General features: G+C 54.8%; 1 protein-coding gene across 1 annotated transcript; it reads right to left on the bottom strand.

The window, feature by feature from the left end:
• Nucleotides 1-86: 86 nt before the first annotated feature.
• THRA (thyroid hormone receptor, alpha) lies at nt 87-22885 on the bottom strand. Its single transcript, XM_011383050.1, has 9 exons — nt 22694-22885; nt 12112-12460; nt 9633-9700; nt 8951-9051; nt 6915-7062; nt 6077-6282; nt 4931-5077; nt 4038-4296; nt 87-3486 (listed from the first exon to the last, which is right to left on the bottom strand). Exons 2-9 carry the CDS (start codon nt 12162-12164, stop codon nt 3236-3238), a joined length of 1233 nt encoding a protein of 410 aa, XP_011381352.1. The 5' UTR covers nt 12165-12460; nt 22694-22885; the 3' UTR covers nt 87-3235.
• Between the last annotated feature and the right edge of the window lie 6 nt (nt 22886-22891).

Genomic DNA, 22891 nt, shown 5'->3' with positions numbered 1-22891 from the left:
GTCAGTTTGTGGGGTGGGTACTCTGCCAGAAGATGGGAGGATACAGGGAAACAGCACGCAAGTCTAAGGGGGGGTGCCCAAGGGGGTTATTTTCATCATATATTTATTACATAAATATATAGTAAAATAGACGAGCAACAATTACCATAAAAATATCTTTCTTTAAAATCCTGACCCAAAACACAACGGGGTGAAAAATCGCACATAACAGACATACTGATTGTCAACGTGGGGCAGGAGTAGGAGCCCCCCAAGTCACCCCTACTGGCCCCACCCCTCCCTGGGGAAGGGACCTACCTCCTTCCCTGTTTCTGGCCATTACCCCCCTCCCCCCACCCCAGCACCAGCTTCTCATACATTCAGTAGCGCCTCCAAGGAAGTGTCCCCCTCCCCCCACCCAGGAGTTCCCAGGGCAGAAATTACTGTCCCCCTTATGGACGGTGTCTATGTCACACGCCCTGCCCTCTCCCAGCCCTGTAGACCCGCCACCAGGGGGAGGGGTAGGGGCTCCTCCACCCCCACCCTCCCCAAATCTGAGCAGGGAGGAGGCTGGATGAGGTATGTGTGTTATGAGTGATGGGGAATACTGAGATGGAGAGGCAGGTGGTGGGGGCGGGGTAGTGGTCATGGCTCTGGCACCCCCTTGTCCTGGCCTGGCCCCCTCATCCTATTCTCAGCAGCCCCTCCTCCCACCAATACTGCACCTGCTGCCCCACCCTGCCTGCCCTAGTGCCCCGGGCCAATACTGGGGGAGGCATGCTAAGCACCCACGTCAAGGCCATCCCCCTCATTAGCACCAATGGCCCCCAGGAGAGGGCCCTGTCCCCGACTTCCAAAGCAGGGACTGGGACAGCTGCCTCTCTAGAGCAGGTTTGTGGCACTCCTGAGTCCCCCCAGTTCCTCTGCCACCACGTGTACTTGCTCACACATTCACGCAGAGAAACACGTACATCCCACATCACTGAGAGTGAGGGGGAAGGGGAGGAGTAGGAGTGGGGGATCACAGCTCATATGATTGGGGAGGGGTGGGGGGTATTCCCAAGTGCTTGTAAGAGGCTAAGCCTCTTCAAGGCCTTTTCTCCACCATGTCCATGGCTAAGAATGGGGATGGAGGGGTAGAGGTGGGGCTGGAGGGATGGGGGAGACAGCAGACAGGTCAGGAATTCCACTGGGCCCCCAGGGTTAGGGAGGGTACAAGAGGGCTTGCCCATAGGACAGGAGGAATATAGGAATCAGTGCCCCAAGAGAGAGGGAGAGACAAAGCATGTGCAGCTCACCAGCCCAAGGCAGGGCAGGGCAGGCACACACATGGTGACAGCGGATGCTCTTCCAGGCCCTCCCCTCTGTCAGAACACCTGAACAGTGGGGGGAAGGACATGCCCTGATGGGCAGCATAAAATTGCCTTCGTGTGTGTGTGTGTGTGTGTGTGTGTGTGTGTGTGTGTGTGTGTGTAGGGGGCTGTGGCAGGCTGAGGGTTAGGGTGGGGTGGCAGGTTCCCCACTGCTTAAGACATTTTTGCCCCAATAGTGCAAAGCGCAGGAAGCCCTGGCACCCCTCCCCCCTCCCTGCCCCTCTCCCCATGGCTTCCGGGGGCATCTATGTCCACCCATCCATCCCTGCCGACATGCAGCCCTGAGCCCAGGGCCCTCTGGTCTGCTCTGTCCCTCCTTACCCTCCCTTTGCCCCACCCATGGGAGAGCCACCTCCTCAGACCTTCTCCCCTGCAGAGCGGGCAACAGCCAAAGGGAGGAAGAGGAGGAGGGCAGCTCACCCAAGTGCAGACCAACAGAGCGCTCCTCACCAGGAGGGTGGGAGGTGGCTCAAGCCAAAGTCCCTGAATTAGAGAAAAGGAGAGGGGAAAGGGGTCCCGGGGGCAGAGGGGCGGCTGGCCTAAAGAGCTTCAAAGAAAAAAGGAGGAGCACCAACTGCCCCCTCCCTTGGGGCCCCAACTAAGTGCCACTGATCTAAGCACCCTATTCCTTGGTGCCTGCCCACCCAAAGCCTGGGTTAGTGTGTTGCGTGTGCGTGAGAGTGGGGAAGGACAAGGGCAGAGGTTAGAGAGAGCCCAGAAGACATATGGGAAACAGAGTCCTAACAGGGTGGAGGCTCTGGGAGAAGCTCACACACAGCTCCCTTGCCCCTAGTGCAGCAGCATCTGGATTGTAGCTAATACTGCAGGATGTGGAGGGCGGGAGCTTGAGCCACAGTTTTTCCTGTGTGGGTGCCAAGGTGCAGGAGTGAGGAGGGGGACAGGGAGAGGCCCCTGGGGCTGGGCACTTGAAAAGGGAGCTGTGTGGGCAGCAGGGCAGGCTGGTGAGGGGCCAGCTGGCATCCAGCGTGAGAGGTAGATGGAACTCAGCGGGCACGAGTGGCAGAGAGCAGAGGGGGTACTGGGATGGGGGTGCCAAAGGAGCACAGAGAGAGGAGGGGCAAGGCAAGGGGGGTGGCCAGGACCCTGTTGTGTTAACTCACAGCTCTGATCGGCAGTCCTACCTTGGGGACCTGGTATGGAGGGCAGTTCTCTCTGATTTGGGGGAAGGAGAGGCAACTCTCAAAGTGCATGGGGGTGGTGGGGGGGGTTCCTCCCCTCTGGCCAGCCTCAGTTAATAACTTAATATCATCTCTCTCTATCAATCGTTCGCTCTCTCTCTTTTTTTTTTTCTATCTAGTTTTTCTTCATTTATCTTCTCCCCTTGCCTGGTTTCCAAAGTGCAGTTAGAATGACTATAATTTTTAACCTCCAGGGAGGAGCCAAGCCAAGCCCTTCTTTGCACCCAGGCATGTGGGGAAGCAGAGAGGCCCTTAGCCTGGAGGGGGAACCTAGGCCAAGGAAGTGGGCAGGGGACTCTCTCTTGTGTGTGTGTAGGGGGTGAGTTGAGGGCATCTTCCCCCACCCCACATTCCTATCCCCTACAGTCAAGATGGCTTGTCCCCTCTTAGTTCTCCTTCTCTTCCTCTACCTTCTTAGAGGATGGGGTCCTGGGAACTGCAGGACACGGTCCCCCAGCCTCCCACACTGTCCTTTTCATAGCAAGTTCATTAGTGTGCCCTGTCCCAGGGCTGGAGGTTCTGAGGAGGGACGGGGTAGTGCGGGTGTGTGTGTGGGAGCTGAATCTATCCGAGGATGAGAGGAAGGAGAGAAGAGGTATGGGGGTCTCCCTCAGCCCCCAGCTCTGCCCCTTCTCTCCAGGCTCCTCCCCACCAGCTCCGCACACCCTCTGGCCGCCTGAGGCTTTAGACTTCCTGATCCTCAAAGACCTCGAGGAAGAGTGGGGGGAAGAGTTCGGTGGGGCACTCGACTTTCATGTGGAGGAAGCGGCTGGCGTGGCAGGCCCCGATCATGCGGAGGTCAGTCACCTTCATCAGCAGCTTGGGCCAGAAGTGCGGAATGTTGTGTTTGCGGTGGTTGACGTAGTGCTCGAACGCCAGCAGGTACGCCTCCTGACTCTTCTCGATCTTGTCCACACACAGCAGGCCCGAGCGGTCTGTAGGAAAGGAGAGGCATGAGGGTGAGTGGGTGAAGGGAGACAGAGGGGAGATGGTATGGGGCAAGGAGAGGAGAAAAACATACTGTTGGGGGGGCATGTGTAGGAGTACCCACAGAGCACAGGAGTGGGACTGAGGGGGTGGGGATGGAGGGATAAGAAAAGAGAACAGAGGGACAGAGAGGTGGGTCTGGGAAGAGAGAAGAAACTTGGAGATAGGACAGGGCTGGGGGCGGAGAGAGGGGTTGGTAGTCAGAGAGTTGGGGTGGGAATAGGGGTAGAGAAGGGACGGGAGGCAGAAAGAAAGAATGGGGCAAAGATGGGATAAGGAGCAGAGAAGAGACCAGGAGGCAAGAGGTGGGCCTGGGGAACAGAACAGAGGGGGAATGGGTGACAGAAAAGGGGACAGGAGACACAGTATAAGCCTGAGTGATGGAGATGGCCTGGATGATAGAGGTACGCTTGTGGAACACAGTGGTGAGCTGAGAAGCAGAGACACTAGGATGAAGGAAGGAAGAGAATGACAGCCCTCCCAGCCCACCAGTAGGTACCTGTTGACATTAGCAGCACAGCCTGCAGTAGAGCCACTTCCGTGTCATCCAGGTTAAAGGCAGAAAGTGACTTGCCCAATTCAAAGATGGCGTCAGAGACTACTCCCAGGCCGCCATTCTTGAGCTGCTCCCGCTTGACAGCCATCTCCCCGCTCAGCGTCAAGGTATCGCTCTCGGGATCATAGCGGACAGCCGCCCGCAGGGACATGATCTCCATGCAGCACCCCTTCAGGAGGATGATCTGGTCTTCACAAGGCAGCTGCAGGGCGGCACGGCCACAGGAACACTCAGCATGCCCCTCCCCAAGAGTGTCCCCTGTGCATGCCCCCCAGAAGTTGCAAGGCTACCATTCGCCTCAGCTGGTAGCATGTACTCTGAATAGCTAAACTTATAGTGAGCCACAGATATGTCCTATTTCATTAAACTTCACAATTATCTCATCATTATCTCCATCTCTGCTGCAGATGAGGAAACTGAGATGCAAAGGAGTTAGGTAACATGGTCAAGGTTGCCCAGCTGCACAGTATGGCAGCGTGTTCCCTAGTTAGTGTTTTTTAACATGAGAACTTCCAGGCTGCCTACAGGTGGGATGGCCATGGAGACTTGTGGGGAGAGGGGCTGGAAGGGCATGGGAGGGGCTGGGGAGACTGGACACTTGGAGCCCGCTGGTTGCTTAGGGGTCAAGTAGGTGTGTGTGTGTGTGTGTGTGTGTGTGTGTGTGTGTGTGTGTGTGTGTGTGGCGCGCGCACGCACTACAAGGGTGTTGACCTAGAGGAATTGCTTCCTGCCCAGAGAAACTCAAGTGAGCACATGCTGAGGCTGGGTGCCTTGGGGAGCAGTCCCAAGTTTCCCTCCAGTGTGGTATCATGTCTCTCCTCCCATCTACCACTCACCTCGGAGAACATGGGCAGTTTTTTGGCAAAGTCCACCACACGGGTGATGGCCGGGGTGATGATCTTGGTAAACTCACTGAAGGCCTCTAGGTCCACCTTGTCTCCGTCCGGCATGGAGACGATGGGTGACTGGCCAATGTCATCCGGCTAGAGGGAGAGATGGGGGTCAGCAGGGGCTGCAGACCCCTTGCAACCTCTCACTGAGGCTCCCTGCCCACCAGGGGGAGCTCCAAGGCAGCTTGGGGAAGAGAGGCCGCCAGTACCTGGGATTGCTATATCCCAGGCCTAAGGCATCTCCTGCACCTCGGGGGCAGAGAATACACCAGAGCCAGAGCTCCAAGTCTGCTAATGATAACAATAATCATAATGGTAGTAGAAGTGATGTCACAATAATAGAAGCTATATTTATTGGGTATTTAGTATGTGGCATTAGGCTACATGTTTTACATATATTATCTCATTTAATTCTCACCATAACTCTATGAGGAAGATATTATAATTACCTCCATTTCATAGATGAGGAAACTGAGGCATAGTACAGCTAACTAATAAGCCCAAGGTCACATGATTAGAAAGTTGTAGAACTAGGATTTGAACCCAGGCAGTCTGCCTCCTGACTGTAACACACACATCTGCTTGGTATCGGAGTCCGCGTTCTTAACAGTGTGCTGTTCCGCCCTCTGGCACACTCCACCAGGAACCAGACACCAGTTTTCTGCCTTCCCCCATCATATAAAACCAACCATCCCTCTCCTTCCAAATGACCGTTCACTTGGCACTCAGTTTTGCCAGAGCCTGACAATGCCTGGCACCCAGCAGGTGCCCCAAAATACTGTTATGTGATTGTGTCCTCACCCTCTCCTCCCTGTCACTGTGGGCAGGAAAGAGAGGGGTCAACCCAGTTCACTGGAAATTCAATGAGGAAGGCAAGGCCCTGTCCTCGCGGAGCTCCCAATCGGCAGGACCCAGACAGCAGTGACATATATACAGGTGTATATGAATCAAGACCACCACGGTATAAAGAGTATCAGCTTTGGGGCGCATTAAACTAAAAGGGCTTCCTGGAGGAGGCAAGACCCTGAACTTGCTCTCCTCTCCCAGGCACCTGGCTGCCACTCATTCTCCCATATCCCGCTTTCTCCTTACCAGGAATTTCCGCCTCTGCTTCCAATGGCTGCCCTGGGCATTTGTGCTGCGATGGGCCTCCGTGGCAACATGGATCAGATCCCACTCTTCAGGAGTGGGCTCTGGTCGCTGCTGCAGTGATCGGATCATCTCTTCCTTCCGTCGCCGCTCCCGGTTCTGCTCAATCAGCTTGCGCTTGGCCACCCGCTTCGAGTCATCTAGAACCACTGTCAACGACGGGAAGACACACGCCCTTTGCGTGGCATTCTCCACAACCTCAGAAACTACTCTTCCCAGTGTACAAGTTGGGGAAACTGAGGGCCGGAGAGGTTAAGTGACTTCCAAATCACCTAGCAGTTGGGTGGCACAACCTGGATCATGATAATCACTGGGACATCACCTCCACTTTGGGATGACCCAGAGGCACAGCAGGTTCTGGTCTAAAGCATTATTGTGGTGATAGTTACTAGAAGACCTTGCAACCCAATCCCTAGCCAATGACAGCTGCCTTCTCTCACCCAGAAGTGGGGTGTCTTCTCTGGTAGTCAGGAACACTGTGCTAGGGTGGGGTGCTCAGGACTTCTTTCTACCCAATGAGTCCCTCTAAGGCCTGGAGTGGGGAAAGGCTGGTAAGTACTGGGGCTCATGTGCAAGGCCCAGAGAAGTATCCTCTGTCTCCTTTTCCCCAGGGATGAGGGCAGCAGGGATCAAGATTCTGAACATTCATTCTGCCATCAGCCTGACCTGGATTGTCACTTTGCCCTATGGGCCCTGAGGGTACCCTGGGAGGGAGCTGCCATATCTGAACTCACCCCCACCCATAGCCACCTGGCCCAATGCCTCCCATCCATCCCCTTACAGTCCATGGCCATGCCCACAGCGATGCACTTCTTAAAGCGGCACAGCTGGCACTGGTTGCGGGTGATCTTGTCGATGACACAGCAGCTGTCATATTTGCAGGAGTAGGTGGGATGGAGGTTCTTCTGGATTGTGCGGCGAAAGAAGCCCTGGTGGGGGTGGGGCAGATAGAGCATATTGCGGTCATAATCTCCCCCCTCCTGAACCAACCATGCTGTTCACTTGGTGGGAGGGGGCGCAGAATCAGTGAGGGAACCTGACGTACTCCTGACACAGCCAAGCCCAGGGTCACTTGACTCTGCCAGGACTCAGAAGGACCTTGGAAACACATGCCCTCAGTTCCCCCAGTTGCTAAAGGGTAGGGGTCCACGGATACAGGTGGTGGTGGCGGTGGCGGTGAGGATGATGGCTGCAGTGGGAGATCTAGGCCTGGGATGGTGTGAGGTGCTGAGAGACCTGAAGGAACAGCAGCGCTGGAAGTCCAATTAGTACCTGACTGACTGACCATCTTGCTTAATGACTCTAAAAACAACATGACCCCAAACCATTCTCATACGTGCTATTTGTTGCCCATGCAGGTAGGGTTCATGAAATGGGGAGGGGGTGTCAAAATGTCAAAATAATTAGGCACTGGCTATGAATTCTAGTAGCTTTAAAAAAATATTTCAATTCTACATATCATGTTGAAGGCTCACTTAGGGAAGTGCCAGGCACTTTATAAGCCTTTTCTCTGCCGCATCATCACATTTAACACACATAAACCCCATGGGATAGGAGCTGTCACTATCTCCATTTTGCTGACTAGAAAACAGAAGCTTGGAGAGATTAAGCAATTTGTCCAAAGTCGTTTAATTTACTTAAATTGCCCAAATGGCAAAATGGGCAGCAAAACAACTGTTCTTGAGGTATGGGACACTGAGGTCTGAGTTCTCAGATTCTGGGATGCACTAAAATCACCTAGGGCACTTATCAGAAATACAGATTCCTGGGCTTTACTCTAGATTTATAACATCAGACTCTCTAGGGGTGGGCTCAGGCATCTCTGTCCTTTTGAGAAGCTCCTCTGGGACTTAGATGTTCTTGAAAGTAAGGCTCCTTGGTCTATGTTACACTGCTTGTATTGCTTCCAGGGACACTGCTATGAGACTCTAAATCTCTGGCGGTCTTGGTCTGGCTGACACCAAGAAAGAGAGGAACTTGAAGCCTTAACATATTTTAAAATATTTGTTTCTTAGAAGGTTTTACATTTTCAGGAGGTAATGATCCTGGAAAAAAACCATGCAGGTTGAAATGTCTGAAGTGAAATCTAATTAAGCCTTTCCAAGTCTACAACCTTGTGCTCTCTGCCTAGGGAGACTCTGCACCCTCTTCTCCTCTGGGCCCCGCCACACCCCACCAGCACTGGTTGTCACCCTTCCAGGTGCAGCAGAGCAACTGCAGAGCTTGTTCCAAGGCAGATTCCTAAGCTCCACCACCAAAAGCTCTGTTTAAGTAGGGTTGGGATGAGGCCTGGGAATCTGCATTTAACTAGTACTGCAGGTGGACCACGAATCACATTTTGAAAAACACTGATGTTGGTTTTAACTGATGTCTATCTCTCTCTGGTAGGCTGTGACCAGCTTGAGGGCAGGGCATACACTACATCTCACACCTAATACGCTGAATGGATAAATGATAGTTGGCATTTACTGAGTGCTTCTTATGTGTCTGTTAACTGTTTTAAACACTCTATGTGAATGAACTCATTTAATTCTCTCAACAACTCTACGAGGCACTGGCTATGAATTATCCCCATTTTATAGATGAAGAAACCAAGGTTCAGAGAGATTAGGCATCTCACCTATGGGGGGCAGAGCAGGAACTATGAATGAACAAATGAATGAATGAATAAGAGAAGAGAAATGATGATGATGTAATAGGGGAGCTTTAGGTTACATGTTTATAGAGCCATCTGTTGTGCCAGGTGCTAAGGGCCTTACAGGGAGTGAGATGGGGACTTGGGTGGTGGGGTAGGGGCAGGAGCCAGCTGGTCCATACCTTGCAGCCCTCACAAGTGATGCAGCGGTAGTGATAACCGGTTGCCTTGTCCCCACACACGACACACTGCTCGTCTTTGTCCAGGTAACTAGGGATATACCCTGGGAGAGAGGAAGGGAGGCAGGCAGGCAGGCATGGTTCGGGCCCCCAACAGAGAGGCTCCTACACTGTCTCCATTCCCCAACTTTTCTTGCCTGGCCCATCCCCTAGCCCAGCCTCCCTGAAGGGTAGAATCCTAGAGACACATCAGAGGTTATTTAGTCCACCTCCTTCCCTAAGAATATGCAGAATCCCAGAGTTCTTCTGCCTGCCCATTTGGGGCTTTTCTATTGCTGAATTTGAAGAGCAGGGGATACAGGAGAAGGAGAAGCAAATGTCAGTAGCTCATCTTAGAGGAATATAGCCCCTCAGCCCTTTAGTCTAGGCTCTGATTCAGGGATGGTGGTTGGGTTCCCAGGCAAGGGGGTTATAGAAGAAGAGGCCCTTCCTGACCTAATCCATCTTCAAGGGGCATGCCTACATCACCCATCTCACCTCCAGACAAGTCCATCCCAAGCCCTCCAGGAGGCTCTCTCCCCATGGGACATAGGAGTTGCTGGTACATGCCCAGGCTCCAGAAGAGTCCTGGTCTGGTCTGGTGGGGTTGAGAGCAAGGAGGAAGGGCACACACAGCCAGGCTCACCTGACATGCTGGTTTTCAGGGAACATTGGCCGTTCTTTCTTTTTCGCTTTCCATCTGGTGACCTGGCACTGGATGGGGGCAAAGTGGGCAGAATCACAGAGCTGTCTTTGGGCAGCCCTCTTCTCATCCAATAGGCTTATATAAGCCCCCAGGCCCAACTCCCTGCATCTAGTGTCCTCATTCTACCTCCCACCCCCAGGTCAGCTGACAAAACTGAGAAGGGTCCAGCTATTTAGAAGCTTCAGGGAGAAGATAAGGGACTTGGCTGGAACACAAGCATATTCTAGGGCCCCCAAACACACACACACACCCACATTATAAAACCTTAAACAGCCAGAATCCACAAAATATCCATCTATTTAAGCCTTCAGTTCATGACACATGCAGAAAGAATCTTCAGCACATGTTTAAAGCTATATAACCAGTTGAACACACACTTATATATGCAACACAAGACTACTGCACATGAATAACTATGTAGCCTTCGGTATAAACCCAAGCATGGTAAATAAGCACCAAGATTTCCATGTCTATGTAAACTTTCAGGTTATTCTCAAATGGGTTATATGACTTCTATGATATGTCCATGTGTTATGCAACCCTCTGGATAGGCATTTAATAATACCACCACCCTCTCCCCAGTAAACATGTTGCTTGATTTCCAGGTCATACACACATGCTAAATAACTATAGTGACTGAAAACATATAGTTTTCCTAGCAACCTAGCAACTAGAACCTAGAATCAAGAATACGAGAATAGGAAAGGACCTCCAGAGTCACCCTGTCCATGGCATCCGTTTAACATAGCCAACTGCAGCCCCACTTGTGGTGCCTGATGATGCCATGCACTGGACGATCAGAGAGGCAGGACAAAGACCCTGAGCACCTCCATGCAAGGCGTTAGCAACCCACAGCCAATGCACATATATGTTGCCAGCCTCTTCACATGTGTTACATAATCTCATCACACACAGTTTACACAAGCTTTCTACATGCATGCACAATTGTATAATCTCCCATACCCACTCTGCATGTTGCCAGGCCCCTCCCCCTGGAGCCTGATGCAGCTCCCAACACACTGACACAGTGACCTTGGCCAGGGTCACTGTCAAAGACAGCTCTGTGTTCCACGCTCTCTGGGGACTACCCTTGTCTGATTTCTTCAATGGCTGGAAGGTCAGATCTCCCTCCCACCTCCAGGAGGGGAGGGTGTGGGGGAACTAACTCCAAGCCACCTAGGCCCCAGTTGAGCTGGCAGTCTTCAGCAGTTACAAGATTTACAGCTTCTGGATGCAGTCCCATGGACAGCCACAAGGTGGCGCAGGGACATGGGGGAGGGGTGGAGGACAGAAGGGGCTGCAGCTCTGGGGGACCAGGAACCTGCATTCCCGCCTTTCTCAGGTTAGGAGCAGACTCTCCCAGACACATAGGAGTCTGGGCAGCGAGGCACAGAGGCTGCCATCAGAGCGATGTAGTGACATGCCAGATATTCTTTTTCAGAGCCTGCCCTGGCCCCCAGGGTAAGATTTTGCGGGGAAAACTCCCGGTGCCCTACCCAACTGCCAGCCCCATCCACTTCCTCCACCCCTCCAGAGACCTAGTCTTGGGCCCCAGGGCTTTGCCTGGCCAGGCCTCTGGCCTCCTGGCTCAGGATCTGGTCTCCTAGGCAACGGCCACTCTGCTCCCCAGAGCACCCCCTCCCCCATCCTTTCCCTGGCCATAGGCACAGGCTGTACCCAGCTCCAGGGGCACCATGCCAACTGGCACAGAGCTCTGTGCCACTTGGAGTTGACGGGAGAGGTAGAGACCCTCTGGGCTCCTTAAGGCTAATGCAGATCATAGGTAGCTGATCCCTAGCAATGTGTGCAGGGCTGATGCCTCCTCCACGTGTGAGCAAAACCTTCACAGTTGGCATTTACTTCCACTTCCTGGGAGGAGCCCCATGGCAGTGCCCGCCCTTGCCGATGAACAAGGAAGAGCTTGTGGGGCTCCCAAAAGGTTCCAAATATAAGCATGGGCTGTGACCAACAGTTACTGGTGCATGTGCCCTGAACTGTCATGTCTCATGCCCTATGGCTCGTGGACCACACAATAGAGGCCAGATGTGAATAGGCTGGTAGGGAAAGGAGGCAAGTGGCAAGGCTGTTTGAACTTCACATGTTCAGGTGAGGGTGGCTGAGGGGACGTTGGAAACATTTGAGACTGCCCAGTACTGTCAAGGGAGGGTAAACATACTTGCTGCGTGTAATTCCTCTGTTCTCTATCGCCTCCTTACTCTAAAATGAGTGGCTCTCAGTCCAGGTACCTAATTCTCTGCCACCTGTGAACATGACCTCATCTCCTGGGCAAAGGTAGGCAGTGGGCTTGCTGGCCTTGCTCCCATTCCCCTAAAGGCTGAAGCTCAGCTCTCTTTTGCCCAACCAGGTCACCATGCTTGCCACCTAGGAAGTGGCATGACCTATTTGCTGGACCAATTACCTGTTCTCCTCTGGGTCTGACCCACACTCCACCTTGCTTGGCTTCTGTTCCATTCACTTCAATTCCATCCAGGATGCCCTCCAGCACGCCAAGAGACTGGGGTGGGCACACTGGCCCCCCCGGCACGCCCACAGGCCACCCACCCCCCGCCACCCGGGCCTAGGGCACAGCACCCATGGTGCCCGCCTCAGCACTTGGTCTTTTGCACCATGCCCTGTGCCCCAAGGGGGGTGGGCGGTGAGGGGGGCCAGAGAGTGGCAGGTGGTAGTGCTGGAGGGAAAGCTGGGTCTGTGAGGGGGGGTCTTGGGCTGGGGGAGTAGCTTCAGAGTCTTGTCCTGTCCAGAAGTCCCTGCAGAGAGAGGAGAGAGGCAGGGATAAGGTGGCGCCATGGTTGGGATGGGTGGTTAGGAGGTCTTTGGTGACAACATTTTGGGCTCTTGGGGCTCGTAACAAGACAGTGGTGGGGATGGAGGGCAGCCACAGGGAGAGGAGCAGACTAACCCCTCAGTTCAACAGGTATAGCAGACAAGATTAGAGATCCATGTCCTAAGCCCCAAACATGGGAAGGGATAGAGGAAAAGAATGAGGTCATCCATGTACCATGTCTCAATCCTCACATTCAATCAAGTGTCTGGCCCTTAACAAATGTCTATTAAGTGCTAGCTATTGTTACCATCTAGCCACTTTTTGATAAAATTCATCATAATACAGGGCAAGAGGAGACCAGAGATGAGCGGTTTTCAGCCTAGGCATGGGGGTACTCGTGAAGAGAGGGTGGGGTGTGGGCATGGGGGCTGGGATCACGAATGCCCATCTGATCTCCCCTGCTGCTGGCCAAGTTATGACTCCCAAACACTGGCCTTCCAAGGACTCCAGAGCTGTCCATAGAAGGTCCCAAATCACACCTTCCAGTCTGAGGACCAGACATCCCAGTTAGGTTAGCTGAGCTGCCATCTACCAGAATGGCAAGGGGAAGGAGAAAGGAAAGTCACACGCTGACTGAATGAATAGACATGTATCCTCCGAAGTGGGCAGCAGAACTTTATAGGAGAGAAAACTGAGTCTCAGAAAGCTCGGTCATTCTCTCGAGTTCATACAGCTAGTAAGCAGGTGGCTCAGGGATTAAAACCTTGAAGCCTAGCTTGAACGCAAGCAAGCCTTGTTCTGCTACCTGGGGTCCAGGGCAGTGCCAACCTAGGCTCACCATTCCTTCTACACTGCATCTCTGACCACAGGCTGGAGACCTGAGGCTTCGCTGTCCTTATACACAGGCAGGTGTGGGCATGTGAGAGGGGGACAAAGGGTGCAGCTCCCCACACACAACCTTCATCACGTGGCTGCTGCACCAGAGACCTCGCCCCTGGGCCCCCTGCCCCACCCCCAGGAACTGATAAGGAGCCAGGGTGGGAGGGGACCTGTGAGATAAGTCAGACCATTGGGCAGGGCAGGGCAGGGCAGTGGGACAGGGCCACTGCACTCAGGCAAGCCCCCAGTGTGGGGAGCATGGCAGGAGGACAGAAAGGTGGTCCATTCTGTCTCTGATACCCCACGGACCAAGACTGGGCACTGGGGGCTGGACAGGAGACTGAGGGGGGGTGCAAGCGGGGAGCCTTAGCCCAGTGAGCCGTCAAGAAAGTAGGTCAAGTTTTTCTTGGCTTGTGGAGAAATTCCTGTTATAAATTTATAATGGCGTAGCCAGCCCTAAGGGGAGGAGGTGGGGGGAGGAGGAGAAGTAGGTGGGGATGCCCAGGGACTGGGCACCAAGGCCTGCTGCTCTCAGCCAGAGCAGTGAAGGGTAGGGGGCCAGAGGAGCTGTGGGGGATGGGCTGGACAATAGAGGGCTATTTTCTGTTGCTCGTTTCCACTCTATCTGTGCCCGACAAGGCTTCCTTGGGTCTGTCTGTCTGCTTCTGAATGTCTCTCTCTCTCTCTGGGTGTCTCCCCGTCTCCCCCACCCCAGGCTGTGCCTCGGTGCTTGGCACACCCTGGCTGCGGTGCTGCCCCCCCTCCCCTGTCTCCTACCCACCTGGCATGCTGCCACCACTTGTTTACAGAGGCTGGAAAAATCCACTCGCCAGCCTGAGGCCCAAGCGCCCCCAGGGAGGGGAGGAGGCAGGCACAGGAGTGGGCATGCAGAGAGAGGGGCAGCCCTGGGGAGCAGGCCCTGGGGGCAGGCGAAGAGGGCCAGGGTGTGTGTGAATGGGTGTTAGCAGCTGTGGGCCAGGCCAGGCCAGGCAGGGAATGCCAACAGCAGCCACAAGTCATGGGCAGCTCCTGCCCCAGGCCATGGCTCTGGAGGGCCCCCTCCTCTCTCACCCCTGCCACCGCCAGTTGCTATAGGGCACACCTGGGGCAGTGCCAACCTAAGCCACCATGTTTATTTTCCCTTCCCCCTCCCCAGCCTAGCCTTAACTCTAAATGCGTCTGGGCACTGCCAAGGGCTTGCACGTGCCCGCTGCAGGGAGGGAAAGGTTCCCTCTCTGCCCCACCTCTGTGCTGAGCTGAATGGTGCCCTAGCGCCTGTTGGTACAACCCAGGCTACACTGAGCCCCTGGCAGTGGGCACAGGAGCAAGGCGCTGCCCTCACTGCTTAGGGTACCCTCACCTGGCACCTAGCAAGAAGCTAGAACCCCTGGGGACTCCTTGTCATCACTCTAGGGACATACCTGGGCCTCTGAGGTGACACAGAGCAAGCAGAGGGCCCAGCATGTGGGGAGGCACATGCCACGTGAGCCTATGTTAGCTGTGGGCAGAGAATGGTCGGCTGGGAAGAGGGGTAGGGCAAGGATACCCACTCTGAAGGGCAGCCTCTCTCCCCTCCTCCTGGAGCCCAGCTTAATCCCCCCAGCTCCTTCCTAGCGCATCCCCTGCAGAGGTGAGGCTTAGCCCCAGGGAAGCACAGGGGTGGAGCCATGGGGTTCTGAGACTAGGATGGACAGCCGGACCTCAACATCCACCTGTCAGCTGGCCTGGCCACCCACTCCTTCTTTGACAGATAAGAGATGCCGGGTGGCAGTGTGGGCAAGGTGTTCGTGGAGGGGGAAGCATTTCATTTAGCTTCAGTGCTTCTACAATGGGGGGACAGAGACAAGTGCCCAATGCGGCATCTACAGGCACCATGCCAAGTTCCCACTGCCAGACTGTCCCACTCTGCAGTCCTGTGGACCCAAGGGACCTTCCCAAAGGACTCCCGGGGCTGCCAGAGAGGACGCTTTGCCCCCAGCACCTAGGTCCTAATTCTATACAATTACTCTCCTGAGTATCTGCTCTTGGCTTTGGCCCCACCTGTCTGAGGCCCCCAAACTTTGTCCTTAATGCTCTAAAGAAAGCCTAGCCCTCCTCCTTGCCAACCACAGAGGGAAAGACACACTCATACAGAGGGGGCCCAGAAAAGGGGGGAAAGAGGAGGACGGGGTAAAAGGGATGGAGGAGGAAAGGAAGAAAGATGAGGAGGGGCAAGAACAAAGGGCTGGGCAGGGACGGGGGTAGAGTGGAGGATGCTACAAGTGGAGGGAAAGGAAGGGCGGCGATGAGATGGGGGTGGGGCGCGGGGAGAGAGGGGTGAAGCAGAGAGGAGGACAGATAAGGAGAATAGAGACAAATGAAGGAAGGGGAGACAAAGAGAGAAAGGTAACAAAGAAAGATGGGTGGGGGGTGCTTCATGCCTTGCCTAAGTCCCACCCTATGGAGTCTGGGGGAGGGGGGAGTAGAAATGGTTTCCACGGTGACAGCTGGTTCTTGGTGGCCTGGCATGTGGGCTATTAATAGTGCTGTGGGTAGGTTCACACCTCCCTCTCCCCTTCCCCTTTGCCTGCTGCTAGGGTGGGGGGAGATACTCCCTCCACAACTCCCAGTGATTTGGCATTGATGCCCTGACTCCACACCATGGGAGCCAAGAAGGGTGATGCTAAGGGGCCCAGGTGGCCACTGTAGCCCAAACATACACACGGGCATGCACAGGCAAACACAGGCATCTGTGTGCAGACATTGCCGCCTGTGCCAGCATGGGCTCCCATGGGCAGCCACAAGCACCAACAGCCCCTGGGAGTCTGGCAATGGTGGAGGATGCAGCAGCAACATGGGCCCCCACATTGAGGGGTAGATGCCTCTCAGGGCTGGGACCTCTTTCTCCTTTCCCAGATCTCCCCTGTTCTATTCTCGGGTAAGGACTGTGCTGGGGCTGCCCCACCCAACTCACTATTATCCTAGTGCCAGGAAAGAGAGGAGGAGTGAAGGCGGGAAGGAAGGTACTATTTGGCAGGTGTGAGATGGCAGAGGAGTACACAGACACAGGCACCAGCTTGGCAAGCAAGAGGGAGGGAGGGAAGACAGGAGGCAGCACTCCTTGGTGGGCTCCAGCTAGGCACCCACGAGACAGGAATCTGGAGCTCCAGGACAGAGACCCTTAAGTCTGATCTAGCCACTGTGAGACCCTAGAAGCTAGAGAATGGGAGATGGGGGTGGGGGATATGACATAAGGGGGAGATTGGATCAACAAAGGATCCTCTCCCCCAAAAGAATAGAACAGGAAACTCCCCCCTGTAGGTCAGAGACAGAAGGACATAAACAGTAGCCCTGCCTTGGGCCAGATGCCCAGTATTAACATCAAAGACTGTGCTTCCCCCCAACACAACCTCACCCACCTGCTGCTCTCCTCTCCCTCCTCCCACTTAGGCCAGCTCCAGTAAGGCATCAAGGTGGCTGCCCAGGTGGAGAGTTCACCTCTATCCCTCATGGCCAGCCCCTTCCCTGCTAACCCACAGAACTTCATGTCCTCTGCCCCAATTCCCCTCAGGAATAGAGGTGGTAGATGAAGTAGCCAAGAGGGCAGAGCTAGGAGCACCCCCAAGCCAGTCATGGCACATTCTCCCCCCCCCCCCCCCCCCCCCCCCCCCCCCAGCAGCCAGGGGTAATTGGAGCTGAGCGCTGGGGCAGCTGAAGGCTGGAGGCATGAATGTCACGGGGCCAAAGCACTCACTGCAGATGGTATCATGGGCACAGGGCTTGGGGTCTACCCTTCCCCACTCCCTTCTTCCAAGGAAGGAGAAGGACGCCATTGAGAGGAACTGTCCCCAAGCCCTGGGGAGCACAGCCCAGGAGGGAACAGAATGGTGGAAAAGAAAGGAAAGGCAGGGGTGTTCTCCCAGGGAGGTAGAAGCTAGCACCCACACAAGCAGTAGAGGGGGAGGTGGAGGGAGAGAGGGAGGGAGAGAGGGGGGAGAGGAAGAGAGGGAGGGAGGGAGAGAGGGGAGGGAGGAGGGGAGAAAGAGGAGGGAGAGAAGGGGGTAGGGGAAGGGGGAGAGAGGGAGGGGAGAGGAAGAGAAGGAATGGGAAGAGATATTAAAGTCTGTTTGTGTGCGCGCGCAAGTGAATGCAGCTGAGTCTCCAGCACACACACGGACACGTGCAGCCACACACACTCACCCCGCATGCGCAGAGCCGCGGGCTCTGGGTACCGTTCCTCAGATATTCAGAGCCCTCCCAGCCCACACATGCACAAAACACGCACACATGGATGCGCGCACAACACACCCACTCACTGATGTGTACAAAAACGCCGATAGCCACCAAAGCCTCGGTCCCGTTCCCCTTCCCCCGCCCACGCTCCTGGGTAAAAGACAAAATGAAACAGGCAGCTCAGGCTCTGCGAGCCAAGAGCTCATCTCTTCCTCACAAGAGGAAAAGAGGAGAACGAAGAGGAGGTGGGCTGAGGGCTTGAGCCAGTCACTCGCGCTGCTCTTTGCCATTACCGGGGGTGTGTGGCTGTGTCTTTGGCCCTAATCTTAAACCCCGGTCTGTGGTCCCCTCAAGGCAGGGGAACAATGATAGCATTTCCTGAGCACCGGTAAGTTCCATCTTGCTTCCCTTGTCGACTCAGAGAACTTCTGACCCCTCCCTCTGGACCACCTCACACAAAGGTATACAAAAGGGAGGTCTCCTTTGGCACCCCTGCCTTGGCCTGCCAAGGAGGAGGGCAAGCAACACCATATGCCTGAAAACCACATGCCCTTCACCACGCATCAGCCCCAGATGCCTCTGTGAGAGACTGAGAACTGTCTCTGGTTCCAGGCAGCATGTGTATCCCCATCCCGGAGCATGCCAGGCCCTGGGAGGCCAAGAGAATCCATAGGCGTTGCTTACCATGCAAGGATGCACTATGAATTGAACACAAGTGTCATCCTACAGTATGTTATTTACCCTCACTTTGAGTGAAGTAGGCATCATCGTCTCCGGATGATGAAAACCTAGGTCCAAAGTCAGCAACCGGTGGATGGCAAAAACCCAGCCTCCAAATCCCTGCCAGTGCTCTTCCTATCGTGGTCATGCTTGCCTCCCTCCTCAAGACGTATGAAAGTCCCCCAAGCACCTCTGCAGCCACGAGAACTAGAGTTGAGACTGGCTTCCCAGTGGCTCACCACAGGGCATCCCCTCATTGTCCTTGCTGCACTTTGAAAGGGGAGGGGCTGAATAGAAGGGATTTGAGGGAGAGGAGTCTTATCACCAGACTCACAGAGGGAAAGAGGCAACCCTGGACAGACCCTGGATCTCAAGGTGCGACACCCACCATTTTGGTCCTTACTCAGTGCTACCACCCTTCACACTAATGCCCCTCCATACAGGGGGGAAGAATCTGGTGTCTGTCAGCCAGGGCTGGGTCTTGGTTGATTGGTAGGTGGAAGGTAGCTGGAATACTGGGTCCCCAGGAGAGAGGAAGGGTGCTGTATTCTACACCTAAGAAGGGTTAGAGAGAGGAGCCTGCTTTCCTTGTTATTTCTCTCCCCTACTCCCAGGGCTCAGACTTGTCCCAACAGAGATACAGTGATGCCCCAACATTCACACACATGCCCCTAACTGGGGAGGTATATCCCAGGCTGAGGTGTCAAGAGCTCTTTTTAAGACACAGCTAAAAGGTAAGGATTAGAAGGACTCTGGTTGCAAAAACTTGTCAGGGAGAAAATGGTGACATGAAGTAGGAATAGTCTAGAGATTAGGGACCTCTTGTGCCTACCCCACTCCCATCTGATTCCTGTTCCTGTGATGTCTAGGAGATCCAATTCTCTCCCAAGCTCCCCCAAGAAATCCAGGGGACTCCAGACCCACAGGCTTCCTCATTGTAACAACTAACACATACAGTGCTTGTTATGCACCGGGCACTTTTTTAAATGTTTTATATATATATTCTAACTACTTTAATCCTCAAAAATCTGAATGATGAGGTAGGTATTATCACCCCCAATTTACAGATAAGGCAAAGGAGAGGTTAAATCTCTTGCCCAAAGTTATACAACCAGCAAGTGGCAGAGCTAGGATCCAAACCCAGGCAGTATAGCTCCAAAGAAGTCCCTGTCTTAACCATTACAGGATATTACCTGCTAGAGGAACAATAAAATACCCTTGGTCTTCCATCCAGCTCTGTGTTCCCTGTGACCAAGCCTCAGTTTACCCTTCTGTGGCAGTCCATGGATTCTCTATGGTTGAATAACTACCAGTGCTTCTTCAAACAGGCCACAGCTAGAGGGAAAGCATGACCAGAAATGCTTGGTGTCCCCCACTCAGATTCCCTCTCTGGAAGAGTTGCTCATTCTGCCGCCCTGGGCTGTAGCTTGCACTCATGGGAGAGGGCCTCACTCAGCCTCGCACATAGTCTAGGCAGAAGCAAGCTCTGAGGCTGGGCAAAGAGGACACAGCTGTTGGGCATCTCTGAGGTGGGTCTCAGCTGCCAGGGGTGTGGAGAAAGGCCACTGTGGGTCCTGCCAACTCCCACCACTGCACATGGGGACAATTCTCTCCCAGTGGGTGAGGGTGGTGGGGAGCTCCTCACTGGCCTGGTCAAGAGCTAGCTTGTTGTGGCCTGCACACCCAAGGTTTCCACTGATCTGTTGTCTCCTGATTGAGCCTGCCAGTCTGAGGGGTTAGCACAGGCAGTAGGTGACCCCCTTCCCTTCTCCCAATTCCCAGCCCCCAAAACTTGCTGGCCTGCAGCTGTAGTACTGAGGAAGTTCAGGATGTCCTGAGCAGCCAGCTGAGCCCCCCGCCCCCCACCCCAACCTCTCGATGACCCCAGAAGCAGGGCAGGCAGGGACTGAGGGGCGGGGTTTGAGTATTAACAACCGGAAAACTATGAAGAACATCACTGCCAGTTCCCAGCTTTGAGAAAGGAGGTTGTGGCAGAAACAGACAAAAACAGGGGTAGACACGGGTAGCGACAGGGTGAGAGTTACAGTCTGGCAGAGAAACAAGGAGAGGGAATCAGACACAGCAATACACAGCAACAGAGAGACAGCGTTAGAGAGAAATTCCAAGTCAAAAATACACATCACTCACCCAGACACTCACCAGCATAGGGCCTCCTAAGGAAGGCTTCCAAGTTTAGACAGGAGGGCAGAGGTGGGAAAAGGAGCCAGACTCAGGGTGAGAGGCAGGAACTCAGCTGGGGGTGAGTGAATGGCCCCAGGAAAGGTTGAGACAAATGACCCAGCAGGGGCATCTAGATGGCCCTCTCCATTTGCTTTTAGGGTGGGGATAGGGACCACAGCACCCCCCTCACTCAGCAGCCAAGATAATCCCAGCTGCTGGACACTGCTTCAGGCCCATGACTCGGCCCTCTGGAACCCCCCTGCCCCTACTCTTTGCTCTAGTTTCTGTCTCTCAAAAAAAAAAAAAAAAAAAAAAACCTAGGGAAAAAGTCAATGACTATGTGTGCGTCTAGGGGTGTGCCTGACTGCACAGCTACAGTGTGTGTGTCCGGGGTTGTCTGGATACAACTGTCGGTGTGGACCTGTCACTGTGTGAACCCGAGCCTTGTGAATGTCTTCTGCACCTGAGTCCCTGGGACTGTGTGCAAATAAGTGCACCTGTGTCCAGAGTTCCCACAGTCAATCCATTAACAAGTATTTACAGAGCACTTCCTGTGCTAGGCTCTGGTTGGGATCCAGAGCTCTTGGAGTGATTCTGCCAGGTCTCAAGCTCACGATCTAGTAGGATGGGATGACAAGCGATAGAGACGGAGAACGTTATCACGAATGCATCCCTTGCACCATTATGCAGGAAAGTCTTTTCACACAAATAAATTTAATTTTCTTGGGAGCAGGGGTTTTGTTGTATATGCAACCTCACAGATCCACAGTAGGAGGCCTGGAAAATACTTGTTGCTAAGTTGTGTATACATGTGTTGATGTGTAACTGCATTTGTGTTTGACTGAGTGATGGTGACTGTCACGGCAGGCAATAATGCCTGTGTGACTGGGCTCATGCAAGCACGTGTGTGCCTGTGAGTGACAGGGTCTTTTGTAATGTGAGGCTGTGTGCAACTGCTCTATGTTCATGCATGCGTGCGATAGTGACTTTTTCTGTGTGGGTGACAGCGACTCCTCCTTGCCCCTGTGTGTGACAACATCTCCATGTGACCCTGTGCGTGGGTATGTGCATGGGTCGGTCTCCCGTGGGTGTGTCCCACCCCTCTGAGCTCCCCCGTGCAGCAGTAGCCTGCCACTTCCCTTGTCCCCATGTGGGTGTGTCCAGCAGCTCCTGTCCTTGAGTCTGCTTGGGTGTCCCTGGGTATGCATGTGGCTGTCTGTGTGGGCATATCTCCGTGTCTGCATGTCACATTTGCTTCCCCTTCATCTTGGACAACAGCCCCCTTCATCCCTTCCCCCTCTTGGGGCCAGAGCCATCACTGAGGAATTGGCTCCAATTCTACTGGCTTTCCCTCTGTGACCTCCGCCCCTAGAAACAGTGGCTCTCTCCATTGCCCCTATCAATCCCCCCACACCCCAGGCCTTTCTTTTACACCAGACAAGGAACGGCCCCAGGCAGAGAAGGGGCACGGGAGGAGACACGTTGCAAGAGGAGGAAAAAAGGGGGGCACACACAACACAGATCCATTCCTCCCTCTCTTCCCCAACCACCCTAGCTTGCAACTCTCCTAATCATCTAGGGACCCTCAAATACACTCGCCCCCAACACACACGCTACCCGCCCCCCCCAGCCTCGTTTTTTGCAATTAGGAGTGTTGCAACCAGAGAGCCATGATCAACTGGGGAGACGCGTGAAGTGTGTGTGGGGAGGCTATTTCTCTCTCCCAGGGTCCAGGCAAGCCCAACCCCGACCCCACTCATACTGCCCTCCGCAGCTGGAGGCAGCTTTGCAAAGGCCACTCGGCCCGGCCTGGGAGACTAGGGGTGGGGGCTGGGGGGCAGGCCTCCGACGCACCGTAAACAAACCGCGGCGCGGCGGGCGGGGGCGCTCGGGCGGCCGGCAGCGGGGCCGGGCCCGGGAATACGCAGCAGACGGGCCGGACAGAGGCCGGGCGGGCCCTCGAGGGGGAGGCCTGGACGCCATCTCCGCCGGCGAACCTTGGGGCCCACCGACCTCCTAGCAACACCTCCCTTTTCCAGGGCGTAAGTTGCAAGCTCCCGGGCTGTGACAGGGTCACGGGGGCGTCGGGGCAAGCTGAGGTTGGCAGCGGGTCCCCCCCGGACACCCCCAGCCCGCCGGGGAGCTGGCCAGAGAGCCCTGCGGCTTTGCATAATCAATCGCGAGATATTTGCATATTAATGCCCCCTCGCTCCCTCCCCCTTACCTCGGCGTGGCGCGCTGGACCGAGCTGGGCAGCGTCGCGGGGTCTCAGCGCCCCGTGCCGGGGGCGTCCATGGGGGGCCGGTGGGGCCCGGGCCGCCCGCCTCCTGTGCCCGGGTGTGAGTGCGAGTGAGCGCGGGGGGGCGGGGGGCGAGTGTGGCGGCCCCGCGGCTCCTCCGGCAGAGGCGGCGGCCGCTCTTGG

Source organism: Pteropus vampyrus, unplaced genomic scaffold (assembly GCF_000151845.1).
Source record: "Pteropus vampyrus isolate Shadow unplaced genomic scaffold, Pvam_2.0 Scaffold503, whole genome shotgun sequence".
Classification (NCBI taxonomy): domain Eukaryota; kingdom Metazoa; phylum Chordata; class Mammalia; order Chiroptera; family Pteropodidae; genus Pteropus; species Pteropus vampyrus.
Note: the sequence above shows the minus strand (reverse complement) of the source record. Positions and strands in the feature narration are given on the sequence as shown.

Excerpts from the sequence above, each read along its gene's own strand:
- THRA (XM_011383050.1), bottom strand. The coding sequence starts at position 12,164 with ATGGAACAGAAGCCAAGCAAGGTGGAGTGTGGGTCAGACCCAGAGGAG. Across the intron at positions 7,063-8,950 it reads TCACTTGTGAGGGCTGCAAG|GGCTTCTTTCGCCGCACAAT; the intron begins GTATGGACCAGC and ends CACCCCCACCAG. Across the intron at positions 3,487-4,037 it reads TGTGCTGCTAATGTCAACAG|ACCGCTCGGGCCTGCTGTGT; the intron begins GTACCTACTGGT and ends CCTTTCCTACAG.